General features: G+C 50.0%; 1 protein-coding gene across 1 annotated transcript in view; it reads right to left on the bottom strand.

Annotated features, from left to right (window-relative positions):
- Positions 1-5,391: 5,391 nt before the first annotated feature.
- The window catches only part of NXN (nucleoredoxin), a 103,566-nt gene continuing 94,519 nt past the window's right edge, over positions 5,392-14,438 (bottom strand). Inside the window, exon 8 of the mRNA XM_038375397.2 lies at positions 5,392-6,559. Coding sequence (XP_038231325.1) covers positions 6,377-6,559 — 183 coding nt within the window. The 3' untranslated portion in view covers positions 5,392-6,376. The remainder of the gene's footprint in view (positions 6,560-14,438) is intronic.

The raw sequence follows: 14,438 nt of genomic DNA, 5'->3' as shown, positions 1-14,438 counted from the left end.
CTGCTATTCAGTTTACACTTGCACAGCTGTTAAAACAGACCTGCCCCCGAGAGGTCCATGCCCAACATCCAGCCACTCCACAGTGCCCACGATCTGCAATTGAAGCCCCTTAGCATTGGTGGAACACATGAAGTTTTGAGCAGGGTGCCCAAACTTTGGGACTCCAAGGGCCACACTTGCCTGTGGCTGCCATCAAGGTGTAGGCCTTGGAGAGAGCAGGCCTTTGCACCTGCTCCTGCTCTGACTGGTTCCTTAGGAATGTCATAAGGGGGTTAGCAGAGAGCCATTCCTAGAGGTAGTTGTCAGACTTAGTGATTGCTAACACAGCCCTTCAGCGATTCAGTGAAAGTCCCTACCAAGCGAGCTTAAGTCCTCAAATCCATGCCTGCTCACCTGCCTTTGAAATGAGGTTGGGTTTGGTGACATCTATTGAGCAACAACACACACCCCCTTCCTCGATTCTGCCCCTTGTGCACCAAGCTAGCTCAATAGCACAAGTAGGTTGCAGTGACTCACATTACTGAGACTGGAAAGAGCAAAGTAGAGGTTGTGCATCATGTATGTAGTTTGCAGACAGTTATCCTAAGGGGACTCTTTTCTTGGGGTGGGTGAATTCCCCACCCTGAAGAAAAGGGCAGGTGGGAGTCTCTTACCAGGGCCCCACTCAATCTACTTTGCCACAGAAGTTCTCTCATTCATTGTAAGGCAGAGGATGCTGGTCACGCTGCACAGCTGGCTTGCCCTTAACGCAGCAGAGATTCTTACCCTAAACAGAGCTTCATGTGGCTTTCCAGGTCCATGGGGAAGGTAAAAGAGCTGGTGCAGTGAGGATGAAGTGTAAATTGTATTGTACAAGGGCTTGATATGTGGTTCTCATAGAAGAAAAAACACCCCTGGCTTCCATTTTTTTCAGTAGGGGACAAACCTATGCAGTGAAGTCTCAGCATCTGGCAGTAAAATCCATTGGAATGTAGTGTCACACTAGTGCTCTGTAAACCTCCCAGTGAAGACATGAAGTGGCTAATCAGTTATGGCAGGGGGCCCACTGGCTGTGTGAATTGCAGTAGCTGCTCTTTGGAATGTTATTCTCTCCCCAGGCCTGTTTGTTCAGGCAGCCTCTGAGTTATTTAAACAGTTCCAGTGTAATGGCTTTTGTCTCTTCCTGCAGTGCTGTTTTGGGCCAGGTCCCTTCCAGGACAAGCCAGCAAACTTTCCACTGTATCCCTTAAAACTACTCCAGTGGTGGAGGTCCCACTGCAGGTGCTGTCATGGAGGGCAACAGGCAGTGGTATGTTTCCCCTTTTTGCATAATCTTGGGCCCTGTTTATCTAGGTTTACAGAAAGAAACATGGCGAAAAATGTGATAAAGCACTCACATCTGTTTGTGTTCATGGTAATAGCTTAAATCAGTTCAAAAGCTCACTTCCTCCACTTGCCCCTTGCTGTCAGCAGGATAAGCTAACAGGAAGGAAAGAGAAGTAGCACATTGGAGGGATGCAGAGTCCTGACATTTGAAAAGGTGAAACATACCCACAAAACTCTATAGATCAAGTCTGTCACGTACCCTGTTGGTCTGTGGGAAATCTTGTTACCCTTGCAGCTGCAAAATTCCTACTGTGACCTTCCTGCCCCATCCAGATTTGGCAAAGGAAGTGGGAGATGAACACAGCTGCTGGTGCAGAGGACAGGAAGTTATTCCAGTTAATAGAGTTCCTTAGTAACATCAACACTGGTTCAGTAAACACCAACCCTAGCAAGAAGCCAGGGACAAAGCAGCAGCCCTTAGAACAGCAAACAGAGTGGAGGTACTTGTGTGTGATACAGGCTTCTCTGGGTGGCGCTTTGTGGCACAAGTAGGGTGGTGTGCTGTCCCTGAAAAGACCGTCAGTTTTCCAATTCTACCATCAAACATTCTTGGCTAGAGTTTAATCCTCAGCTTTAGCTATAGGCATCATGTTCTGATTTAAGGCAGAGGTTAAGTCTTCTGCCAGAAGGTGGCAGTATTTGTCATGAATGCAGCCTGTGGGGAGCAGAGTTGTTACTGGGTGCCCCTATGAGAGCAGATTTAAACTATGGAGGAGGAGAAGAAAGAGGTGTTGAGGAGGGAAAGAACTGCAGAATGAGTCCCATTCTATGGGAAATGCCTTGGGTTCTTCCCCATCCAGTAGACAGGCTCTGGGCTGTGCAGGAGGAGAAGTCCAAATAGATTCTGGAAGAGCTCAGCGGCTCCTGGTCACCCCCTTCAATCTGGGAGCAGGAGGTTGTATGGTGGCAGGACAGTGTGCAGTAAGCCTGACCCTGGGTGATCACATGTCAGTGGAATTAGGCTTTCCAGGCTTCATCATGTCCTGGCACAGAGGAGCAGCAGGAGTGAGTATAGGAAGCCCTGTAGGAACTACACCCCTTAGTGCCCTACACAATTGCTCCAACTTTTTAAAACTGTTTTAATAGACAATCCCAGTGCTAGCTCTCCAGCTGCTGCTAAGAGATCCCTTTCTATCTTACCCCATATTAAAAAACTTAATTTTCATAGGCTGTCATGATCATACAATGATTTAGCAGTGGGCCACCATTTCCTTTGGCTCTTGTATTCAATAATAGCCATCCTGGGAACTGGATGCTTGATAAATACATGGAGAAAGAATGTGGTTGTTCCTTTGGGCACATCCTAGAGCGACCGATCCAACCTTTCCTTTGTTAGAAGGGAGCATTTAGCACAGCCACGTTCAAAGGTATTGCTAGTATCAAGACTGAAAGCGCATCAGCAGGAGAACAGCTTGGTCTTCTGAAGGGGACGCCAGCCCTGGCCAGGGGAAGAGCCAGGCTGCCACAAACATTTACACTTCACTTTAGCCCTAGTTGAGTAGCTGCTACAGTCACTTGAACATACATAGTATTAAGTGATTTTATTTCATGGACTCAGCATTACACCTACAGTCCTGCTCTGGGAGCCTGAGCAGCCTCGGCCAGAAGGGGTTTTTGCTCCTAACCTAATGTCTAGAATCATCCAGTGCTGCATGAACCAACACTATTCCATTTAAGCGCCTTATTTTGATTCTCATTCAAACTGCATAGACACCATTCTGTCCCTAAAGCACCAGAAACCAATGCTATTTAAACAGAACATGCACTAGGTGGCAATGGGATCTGGAAGCAATTACCCTGCTCCAGCAAGCCTATTCTCAGCCACTTCTGTGCATGCAGCTTTAGGCAAAACTTCAGGACTGCAGAATTTCTCACTCACCACTCTCCCCCCCTTCCCCCAGTGGATTTTAAGGTATTTTACTGCAGATTCCACCTACAATAGTGTATTTTGAGTGATTCAGGGCTATGAGCACTAGAGAAAGGTGCCTGATTAGCAGCTACAGAGACAGAAATCCTCTTGAAGCACCAACTGGGGGCCGACCTCCCCACCACACGGACAGATCAGCCTGAGGGACCAGTGGAGCATTCTAGTGCGCAGGCCTGTTCGGTCACACCCAGCAGCTTGGGGCCAGGCTGCTGGACCTTTCTGCTGCCCAGTGTGCAGCCTGGCCTCTGTGACCTGGATTGACTCATCTCATTGGTTGTTGAACAGCCTGCAATGGAACTGGCTTCAGTTCCTCCCCCAGGGTTAGAGTCCCACGTGAAAGGCTCGATGTGGTATTTGTCCAGCACCTAGCACAATGGACATTAGAACCCAGATTGGTACCACCAATCCTGAGCCATCCAATCCCTCTTCTGCTTAATGATCTGCAGGATTTGTCTCCAGTTCAGCAGCCAATGCTGCTGCTTTTTGAGTTATTCATTGCCTTGTTAATGATCACTACATAAAACACAGGCCCTGAAGCACTGTCTGTGCAGTCTAGATTGATACGACTCCTCACTCACACACAGCTGGCTGGCTTTCCAAGCTCCTTCCTTAGCAGGTTGTTGTACCATGGATAAAAGGGGAGGCTACAATCCTGCCATAAGTGACAAATGGGCGGAAGGGGAAAGCAGCAGCTTGCATGCCCCCAGCTATTCAACGCACACAGACCACCACATGGCTCCCCAACTCGCCCCTCCCCAAGGACGCATGTCAGTTTGTTAAAGGAAACGATCACCGACAGAGCTACATGACTGAGGAAATCCCTACAGGGACTCTCAGTCCAGCTTTCAGCGACTGATTTGTTATGAAAGGCAGCGTGGTCTGGCAAATTAAGCAGGGGCCCACGAGTCCAGGCAGCTGGCCTAGTGCTGCTCTACTTCTTTCTTTCCCTCTCTCTCTCTGGCCTGTAAAGTGGGGACAATAGTGCCTCCTTCAAGAGGGTGAGGACGCAGCAACTAACAACTTCAAAGTAATCCCTTCATGTGTGCGTTTGCGTGTAAGGCCTCACTCCAGACATCACCATTTCGTGAGCCACCCAACACACAAATGTTCAACTCTCTTCCCCCCACAGACTGGGAAAACCTGCTGGGATGAAGCCACCAACTCACTACAGATGTTGGGCAAGTCAGTTCCCCTCACAGTAAACTGCTTCTCCCTCTGTGAAACAAGGCCAACAACTAACCTACCACCCGGAGGTGCCTTAGGACTTAGTGTTTGTAAGGCACTGGGACCTACCTGGATGGAACAGGCTGTAGCAGCACATGGCATTATTTCCTGGTTAGCGGTTTTCTTCCATTCCTCAGCTGTTTGGAACATGCACAGTGTTGATACACAACAGGGTGTCTGTGTATGTCTCTACTATACGTATTCTCACCTTATAGTTCAGATTCCACTGGCTTCTGGGAAACTCCAGAGCCCGCTAATACTGTTACTGCTTGGTCAGCATAAGGAAAAGAGCTAATAGATGAACTAACCAATCTGGGAGAGGCCACAGCTCCCAAATACACGGTTGGTTGGTTGGAAGAGCCCAGCAGGAGCTCTAAGAGGAGATTACTTACTGTAACTGGAGGTTCTCTGAGATGTGTGTGGTCCCTATCTGCATGCACGCCATAGTAGTGTCCGTTGACCCGCTCCAGCAGAAAATCTGGCCTCTCCAGCACTGGAAGGCCTGGTTTAAATGCTTCTAAGAAGGGGCTACGTGGGATAAACCCCTAACCTGCAGCATTCAGGAGCCACGTTCTAGTTTAACAACAAACTCTTTGCATGAGACACAGCACCAAGATCTACCACGGTTGGCTGGTTCCAGCCACAGACTGGTACAGCAGCCCCTTGGGCACAGAAAGGCCACAATGAGGACCCCATACCAAAAACCTTTACTCATGCGGGTCAGTGGATCTGTACACTGGAGTAACTCCTGCAGGTCTCCACTAGACACACTTCTTCCTCAGGCCCCCCCCCCCCATGTCCAAACCCTCACCCCAGCCATAACGATGGCTTTGTTGTGAGCGGGGCCCAGGGAATCTGCACCTCCAGGAACCAGGTGACTGTAACCATTTTATTACAAAGTTCCAATCACCATGTACAGTTTTTACAACCTCAGTTTTCTGGGGGCTCAGCTGAGCTGCTTGGGGTTGTGTTTAGAAAAGCACCATCAAGGCTGGGCTTGGGAAACAGCTACAAAGAACATCTTAATCAACTAATGTAGGGGGAGGACATTTCATACCAGGGAGAGGGGGAGAGGAAAGAAAAAGGCAAGAGAGAATGAGAAAATGTCAGTGAGAACAGCAGAGGAGGATCAGGCTAGCCCTGCATGGTTTCTCCTTTTGGCTCAGGGGCCAGGGGTGTATGGGGGTACGTGGGATTTCCCCCAAATGCATACGACTGACACTTAACTAAGGCTGCTGTGTGTTTGGTGGGGAGGTGGCGGGCAGGTAAATACAACCTACAAACCGGAGTTCTTGAACTAGAAGAAAGACCTTTGCTGCATCATGACCAATCTGCATTGAGCTTTTCAGCAGTTACACTTCTACTTGGCACTGTGGGCTCACAGATACTGACAAGGGAAAGGAGGTTGGGTGGCAAAGTGGAGAATTCTCTTATTGCTTCATTGGCATTGTCTGTCTAGGAAGGGGTGGGGAGAGGAGAGAAGGGTGAAGATAAGAATCGAGACGAGGAAGAATACAAGAGCCCCGAGAACCCCAGTCCACTGCCTGATGCTTAAGTTGGCAAGAACATCATGCAAAACGTTTGCCTGCTAGCTAGTGCCGTGTATAAAATAATATGGTAACAGTTCTGGCCTGGTTATTAGAGAATATATCACCATGAAGCACAAGCAAAGTCTCCAAATGCCAGCAACTCCCTGCTGAAAGTGCATCTCCAGGAGTCTGCTTCGGAGGAGGATTCATTGCGTAAAACAAGGCACCACAGGAAGGCTGGGTACTGGGTCGTGCGAGAGAACACGCTGAGCACTCAGCTAGCGGAGAAGAGACCTAGTTTTAAATAACGTCTGTCGGTGCTGAAAGCCCCTCAGATGGGTTCAGGTTTTAGCTTGTCCGCTAGAAAGTCGCTCACAAAGGCTTCCACGATCTCAGGAGTGATTTCCTCTACATCCATCACGTACTTGGCTCTGGCCGACATGTCCAGGATGGTGAGCAGGGGCGCCGCTTCGGGCAGGTTGGTGTAATCCCGCAGGGAGTCAGTCATGTCATCCTGAAAGTCAGCAAGAAAGAGCCCATAAACAAAGAGAATGAAGCCCAAGGGATGGAGAATTGGCTGGTGTGACACAGCATCGAGGCTGCACATTTCATGAAGAACTCTGGCCCTGCACAATATGCTTGGCTCAGTGACCAAGCCAAAGGGAACAACACCCCCACCCAATCAAAGCATGGAGCCAACCTCACTGGGCTTGAAACAATTCATGCTTTAAACAAGAAAACACAATTTACCCAGACCTGGGATTGAATCACATGGCTCTCCCACCCTGAGCATAACGATCCTGAGATTTGGGGAGAGGTGGGGGGAAGAAATGGATATCAAAATCCAAATGAGGATCACAATTCTCTGGCTTCAGCCCTGCCCATCCCTACTAACAAGCAGTGTTATTACAATGTATTGGTCTATGGATCACCTGTAGTAACAGCTAAACTCTGAGGTGGTCAAACTGAACAGTGAAAAGAAAAGGAGTACTTGTGGCACCTTAGAGACTAACAAATTTAGTCACTAACTAAATTTAACTTACTTCATTGGATCTCCTGCATCTGATGAAGTGAGCTGTAGCTCACAAAAGCTTATGCTCAAATAAATTTGTTAGTCTCTAAGGTGCCACAAGTCCTCCTTTTCTTTTCACGGATACAGACTAACACAGCTGCTAATCTGAAACTGGACAGTGACTATCTGTTCAGCCTTAGGACTTGGTCAATCTCCTGCATCACACACAAGGCTGTGGGGGATGCAGACTCATGGGCAACACTGGGATCCTCACTCTTCAACTTGACAGCCCTTGGACTGCCATATAATTAGTGATCTCAGGCATCAGGGAGAGGAGTATGGTCTAATGCAGTGGTTCTCAACTTGGGGTCCGCGGACCCTTGGGGTCCACCAGTACAATCAAGGGTGTCTGCGAATGTGCCAGTACCTACATAATAATAATGACACACCATGTTCTGACACTTACAGTTCGCACATTACAAGTCGACAGCAACTTGGCACTGCCCATTATCACCTTGAACGCTGTAGTTTATCATTTAAAGCACCTTCTATATGTGAAAATGGATTCTCGGCCCTTACCAGCCTGAAAAACAAACACTATTTAAGAATGAATGCTGAAGATGACCTTTGCACTTGCCTAACTGAAATTACCCCTCAACTGGACAAGCCGTGTGCTGCCAAACAAGCTCAAGGATCGCATTAGTATCAGGTAAACTGTCAACGTTTTAATTTGCTGGGGTTGTTTGTTGATCTGTTCAAATAATAATAATTTCTCTACAGTAGTATTTGTGATAACTATTAAAGTAACGTAAGAGAAACAAAACATGAGCAACAAAATACGGAGGAGGAGTTGGGGGTCCCTGGGTAAAAAAAGGCTGAGAACCACTGGTCTCAATGGCTACAGCACAGGCCTGGGAGTCTGGTTTTCCTCCACTCCCCTGGATGGAGAAGGCAGAGACCTAACTCAGACTGCTAGGGGCCAAAACTAATCGACTGTGTTAGGATCATGCCTGGTAGACAAGAAAAGTTTGGAACCAGAAATCAGTGAACCAAAATTGGTGGGCAAAATGATGAGGGGATGGGCTATTGCACCCACCATTCTCTTTGTGGGTTAAAGAAAGAGACTTTGGGGAGAAAAACTGGCTACTGCACCAAGCTTCACCATCATGGCAGCCACCCCCACAGTCTCCTGGGACCCCAGGGGTTCATCATCACGATCCAGAGAAATGTCCTGACCCGGCCAGAGAGCATGACCCAGATGACATCATCACTTCCACCAGCTCCAGCTGAAACCCAACCACCACCTGGGGAGGACCAAGATCAGACTTTAACAGCATATCAGCTCCCGCCCAGCTCAATAAATTTCTCCCCCCCCACCACCCCGACAATCATTATCATCTTTGTTACCGTCTGAGGGACGGTTCAAGAGGGGGGTCGCCTTTTAAAAGCGCTCTCCAGCTAAAGGGAAAGCCTTTCTCAACACTTTACACTGCAAATGCTTTACCTGTTTTGCCTTCTTTGCTCTATCTTCAATACAAGGTTAACAGGATTGTTAATGGTGTGTTTGCCATGGTGCCGAGCTGGCACAGGTCTCTGTATGTCAACCCCAACCCTTGCTGAACACTGCTGAATGCTGGACCATGACTGGGTTATGCGAACACTTTTATGTTCCATCTAACCTAACACAACACCCCTTACCACTTAGCTAGGATTGAAACTCTCCAGCAGGCTTCCCTATAAACACAGGAAAAGCCATGCAGCAGACCAGTGCGTCCCCCCAAGACTGGCAGGCTTGCTCCACCCCCCCCCCCGCACTCCCGGGATCATGGAGTGTAACTGACGAGCAAGGAGCAGCACCCTATCCTGGCTGCTGCTTGCTGCCTGCCATTAGCTGCACTGCCACAAGCTCCCGCTGGGCCGGGGAGGGCTGTTTCCACACGGCAGGCTCACTGCCTTCTGACGACAGCACTGTCAGGTGTTCATCTTCACCTGTCTGGTTCAATAGCCCACTCTGCCCTTCAACTCCTGCAAAGCACTCAGGGCGATCACGCAGCCGAGCGTACCATCCCAGAGGGAGGCACAGTTACCAGTACTGAAGGGAGCTCAGAGAAGAGCAGGAATAACAATCATGGAGAAGGGAAGATGAAAAGACCCAACTATATGATGCCTGAGGGGTGGAGGGAATATAACCACCTACATGTGTTTGGCGTGTCTAAGCCCCAAGGCGGGAGAGACGCTGATTGTCTAGGGCAGTCCTAGGGGATAGCTAGAAGCAGAGGCGGGAAAGAAGGAAAGGTCAGCTTTCAAAAGCCAGAACTGTACCGCTGAGGAATAGGCCCCTCGAAGGAAGTGGTGGAAGCCTCACTGCCTGAGCAATTTAAAACTGGACAAGTCCTAGAGAAGATCTTGCAGGAGACAGATCAGTGGTGGTGGGGAAATGGATGAACGTGACAACCTGACAAGTCTTTTCTATCCTGAGCCTTGGATCCTCTGATCTATTTTCCTGAGACACAGTGAAAGCCAGAACAAAGAGCACAGCTCTCTCTGCAGGCAAGTTACCGTCAAACACACCTCCCTGGAAAGGCCTTTTGCTAAATGCACTCTGTTGAAATTCTTAGCAGCAAGCCCTTGATTTGGACAAACAGCCAGGTGTCTCCCCCAGTTGCCTGCACTTGATCAATGTGCTTGAAGATAAAGGTGAAGAGCCTCTCCTACTGTGGCCTGGTTTCTTAAGTCAAAAGTGCAGAACACAGAAAAAGCTTCTCCTCCAGAGCAGTCTTTATCTGAGCCAAGGAAACCCAAATCCCTAGAGAGCAAGCAGAAAGAAGGAGCCCCGCTATCCCAGCGTGGTGCCTCTCCTCCCATTAGGTCAGTCTGGACACTCCCCTGCATCCCTTCCTCACGCAAACATCTCCATGCTGCCATCCATCGAGACTGGAACCCCTTCTAAGAGACCACTGGGCAAGCATCAGCCTGGCCTCATTCAGATCCTTTCCACCATGCAGCCTATTAGTAGAGAAACTTGCTGAACTACTGACTCAGGAGCCCTGGTTGCTAAGTGGACATGACCTAGGTATCATACGTGCTTATTTACCTCACATCATCCAATCCCACCCTGTCCTCTCTCCTCTGTGTTCCCCTCTTCTCTGAGGTGACGCTCACCAATATTAAGGCTAACTCTGGGGCTCTGTAGCCCTGATCACTACTGTGTGAGCCAGAGGGCTGGGAAACCCACTCACATTGCCCCATGCCTGTAGTGACACAGTGTGCTGCTGTGTGAACAAACGCACAGCAACGTGCGCCAGCAAAATGGGTTTTCGCCCACCCTTATACTGGGACAATTTGTGTGTGTAGATGAGCCCTACGCTGCAATCAGTGGAATTGACTGCCATCATCTGTAATACAGAGGTGCAGCCCAGAGAGACTACAAATCCCATCACGCAGTGCTCAATGAGGTGCTGTGCTGGCTGCTCAGAAGAAGATGGAGCAGCTCCTCTATTTAATGACAAAAAAGAAAAGGAGGACTTGTGGCACCTTAGCGACTAACAAATTTATTTGAGCATAAGCTTGAGCTGTAGCTCACGAAAGCTTACGCTCAAATAAATTTGTTAGTCGCTAAGGTGCCACAAGTCCTCCTTTTCTTTTTGCGAATACAGACTAACACGGCTGCTACTCAAACCATATTTAATGACAGTGGCCAGCATTTACCCCTGGGCTGCGCTATGGCAGTTAGCCAAGAGGTGCTAAGCATGAGATGAGCCCATTTCTATGCCCGAACTATAGCCCCCCCAAGTCCTGGACTGAGCCACCTTGGTTCCAGCATTCCTAGTGACCATCAAAGGGAGACTCACTCCGGCAGTGATTTCACACAGTGCACGGGTAGCCTGATGGAATGAAGATAGCTGAGTCAGAACGTAGGCTTTGCAGCACCCTTAACGGAGACAGCTATACTGTGTGGGGGTGGGAATGACCTCCCTGGGGCTAACAGCCCTTGGGTATAAAGCCCAAAGAAAGAAAAGCGGCACATGCAGGGTTGGGGGCTGCAGGACAGTTTCATCCGAGCCTCAGCCACTACCAGCTCTGAGTAGCAGCTGGGCTTTGTTTGCTCTCCTCTGCCCAGAGCTGTCTGTCACAAGACGAGGCGAGAACGAAGAAAGCTCCAAGCAAGTCAGTGCCACCCAGGCTACCGAGATGAAAACAAGGAGCAAGAGGTAAAGGCCCCCTTCCCTGAGGACTCCAGGATGCTCCCGCCCAGCATGTCCTGAGAGAATGGCCTGCTTGCCCCAGGCTACAGCTCAGAAATCCCATCTCAGCACAAAGCCATTGTTTCTTTAGCTGCTTCAAATGTGCCCTGTCAGCTGTAGGCTACACACCAGCCTCTCGGTGACCCATGAGGGCTGGAGGGATTTGCTCTTCACTTCTCAATGCTCTGCTTAACACACCCACCCTGGCCTTGCCAGGACATGAATATACACTCCCTTCCACTCACCCCTCCCCACTCCCAGCCATCACCCTACACACGCATGAGAGAACAAGAGAGATGTTAGAACAGTCGTGCACATACTTGCACGACCTACTTCAGCCTCAGCCAGCTAACTGTTCCCTCCCTCCTGCGCACAGTGCCTCCACTGCCCACTCCGACCTGCAACTGACTGCAAGGCTGGGACTTGGGTGGGCCAAGCTCCATGGAGGGCCAGGGCAACATGCATCTCAAGTAGGAGGGAGGGAGTGGGCACCGGGTGAAATAGCCCAAGTCCATCTAGCAAACTGGTACAGAGTTAGTCACCTTGTCACCTTGATCGATCAGTCCATCAGCCCTCACAAAGAGAATGCAGATCACAACACGTCATTCGTGTTGTTCTAGCCAGTCCTTCAGCCACCTGCTGGCCAGTCTGTCAGTGGCACCAGACACACGATCAGCACTGCAGCCCAGAATCCCTGAGTGATCCGCCAGTCTCAGCCTCCCACTCAACACACAGTGAACCTGTGGAACTCCTTGACAGAGGATGTTGTGAAGGCCAAGACTATAATAGGGTTCAAAAAAAGAACTAGATAAGTACATGGAGGATACGTCCATCAATGGCTATTAGCCACGATGGGCAGGGATGGTGTCCCTAGCCTCTGTTGGCCAGAAGCTGGGAATGGGCGACGGGATGGATCACTTGATGATTACCTATTCCGTTCATTCCCTCTGGAGCACCTGGCATTGGCCACTGTCGGAAGACAGGATACTGGGCTAGATGGCCTTTGGTCTGACCCAGTATGGCCGTTCTTATATTCTTATGGAATTAAAGTCGTGCAGCACCGCACCAGACTACTGTTAGCAATTTTCCTAATGGCCCTGCTCTTTGTGTAACCTAGTGGTTACAGCACAGGACAAGAAGCTAGGAGATTCCAGATTCTATTTGCCATTCTGCCACTGAGTCACTATGTGGCCTTGGACAAGTCACCTCACCTCTCTGTGCCTCAGTTTCCTCCTCTGTAAAACAGGTTAGTACTAGAATGAACTGGCCAATGTGTGTGTACATAACTGCCCTCTGCTGGATGGGATCGGAACAGCTCAATGTGTGACAAAGGTTCTGTGCTGAGATCTGCTAATGGAGAGTCTCCTTTAACTCAAATGGTAAGGGCCTGTGCTTCTGGAGCAGGGGAATTTGAGTTCTTTCCCAGTTCTGGGTATGAAGATCTAAATAGTTGTGGTATATCGCGTAGTACCAACCATAAGATTGGTTTCAGTACCAATATCGCTGTGGTTTGTGAAATGCTTTGTGATCATCGGACACAAGGTGCCAGAGAAGAGCAAAACACGAATGCAAGGGTGTGAAATGCCAGAGGCGCAGAGCCAAGTAACAGACGTGATAGCTGTGCTCGCAAAAGGCCGACGCGGAAAGTACGCGAGCAAACAACAAATTAAAGAATGACAATTCAACAACAACGTATTTTGGAGAGAATCCTGGAACAATAGAGCCTCCTCCAAGATGTCCCCAGACACACACAGAGGCTGTAATGAATCCAACCCAAGTGCTGCTTGGTGTGGGGGTGTACAGCAGGGGTTGCATTAATTTTGGTCAATGCGTGCAGGGAAATCAGAGCTCTGGGGAAAGGGTAAAAACCAATTTGTCACTGCCAGAGCTGCAGAATTACAAAGCCAGGGCTGGGATGATTCATTTCTTGCTCCTGGCTTCAAGCACCGTAGTAGGACGCTTTTTTCTTCGCTCCAGTTAATGCGGCCAAACCCAAAACGGGCAGCATCTGAAATTGGGCCTTTTTCCAGAGTCATTTTTTCAACAGCGGTAATAAACATTTTTTTAGTCAGCTGGGTAGCACTTAGCTGCAGCCAGCCACGCAAGGTAATTTATAATGCTGGCTCCCCTGGTAAACCGGGGGTTTCAAGAGCCGCGAGTTCTATGGTGGATGTGGCAGGGGAGGGATGACTCTGATCAGTCTCTGCAGCTTTGTTTCTGCGTAACTGCTGAGGGCCTTATCACTGCATTTTCCCAGACATTTCTAGCCTGCGCGTATTCCAACCTGGAACCGGCTGATGGGTCTGAAGATGAAGATGGTTCCCAAGTCACAAGAGCCAGCCCGGACGCAAGGCATCAGGAGTTCCCAGCCTTTATTTGACTGTCGCAAAACCACCGCAACCCACTAATAAATGCAAATGGGCCTCGGAGAGAAGTGGGTGGCGCCTGTGCAGGCCACATTGTGAGCTGCAGAGCTGCCACCGGAAATGCAGGGATGGCCACGGAGCCGGCAGTCGGAGCTATTGAGAAGGTGATGAATGGGACATTCAGGATGCCCCCCCCGCTCTTAGCGGCTGAGAAGCTGGCAGCAGCATGAATAAGCATCAGTGTTTCAGCTAATGCCAGCAAGCAAGAGGGCCAGGGGAGAAAACGCCCCAGAGGCTACGGGGGAGGGGTGCGAGCACAGCACCGTTCGAATAGACGCCTTTCCAACAAGGAGGTTATTCAGAGACCCAGGCTGAGCCGGGGAGGGGGCGATGTTAGTGGGCAGGTGGCCCTGGGTGGGGGCAGGTACAGCGTGAGAGAGATGGACGTGTGTGTCACAGAGAGCAGCGCACGCCCATGGAGTGGGGGAGGGAGCCACAGGGGTGGAACAGCGGGCTCCCCTCTTGGCGCAATGCAGCTCAGGAGGGAACTGGCTTGCTCCAGGCCCCACGCAGCTCGGAAGGGAGCGCTAAGGGCTGGGCGTGCGCACGGGGACCAGGCACACACATGTACATTACACAGCCATGGGAGGCTTTGCACCTGCCCAGCCCTATGCTTGGCGATTTTCCCTGGGACAGCCAGCTGCTTTGAGGGCCTGGAAGGGAAACACAGACCCTTCCTCCTGGGCCCTGCCTGGGGAGTTAAAGGGCACT

The sequence above is a fragment of the Dermochelys coriacea genome, chromosome 17, assembly GCF_009764565.3.
Source record: "Dermochelys coriacea isolate rDerCor1 chromosome 17, rDerCor1.pri.v4, whole genome shotgun sequence".
In the NCBI taxonomy this organism is placed as follows: domain Eukaryota; kingdom Metazoa; phylum Chordata; order Testudines; family Dermochelyidae; genus Dermochelys; species Dermochelys coriacea.
The sequence above is the reverse complement of the archived record's forward strand: the minus strand, read 5'-3'. Positions and strand labels throughout refer to the sequence as shown.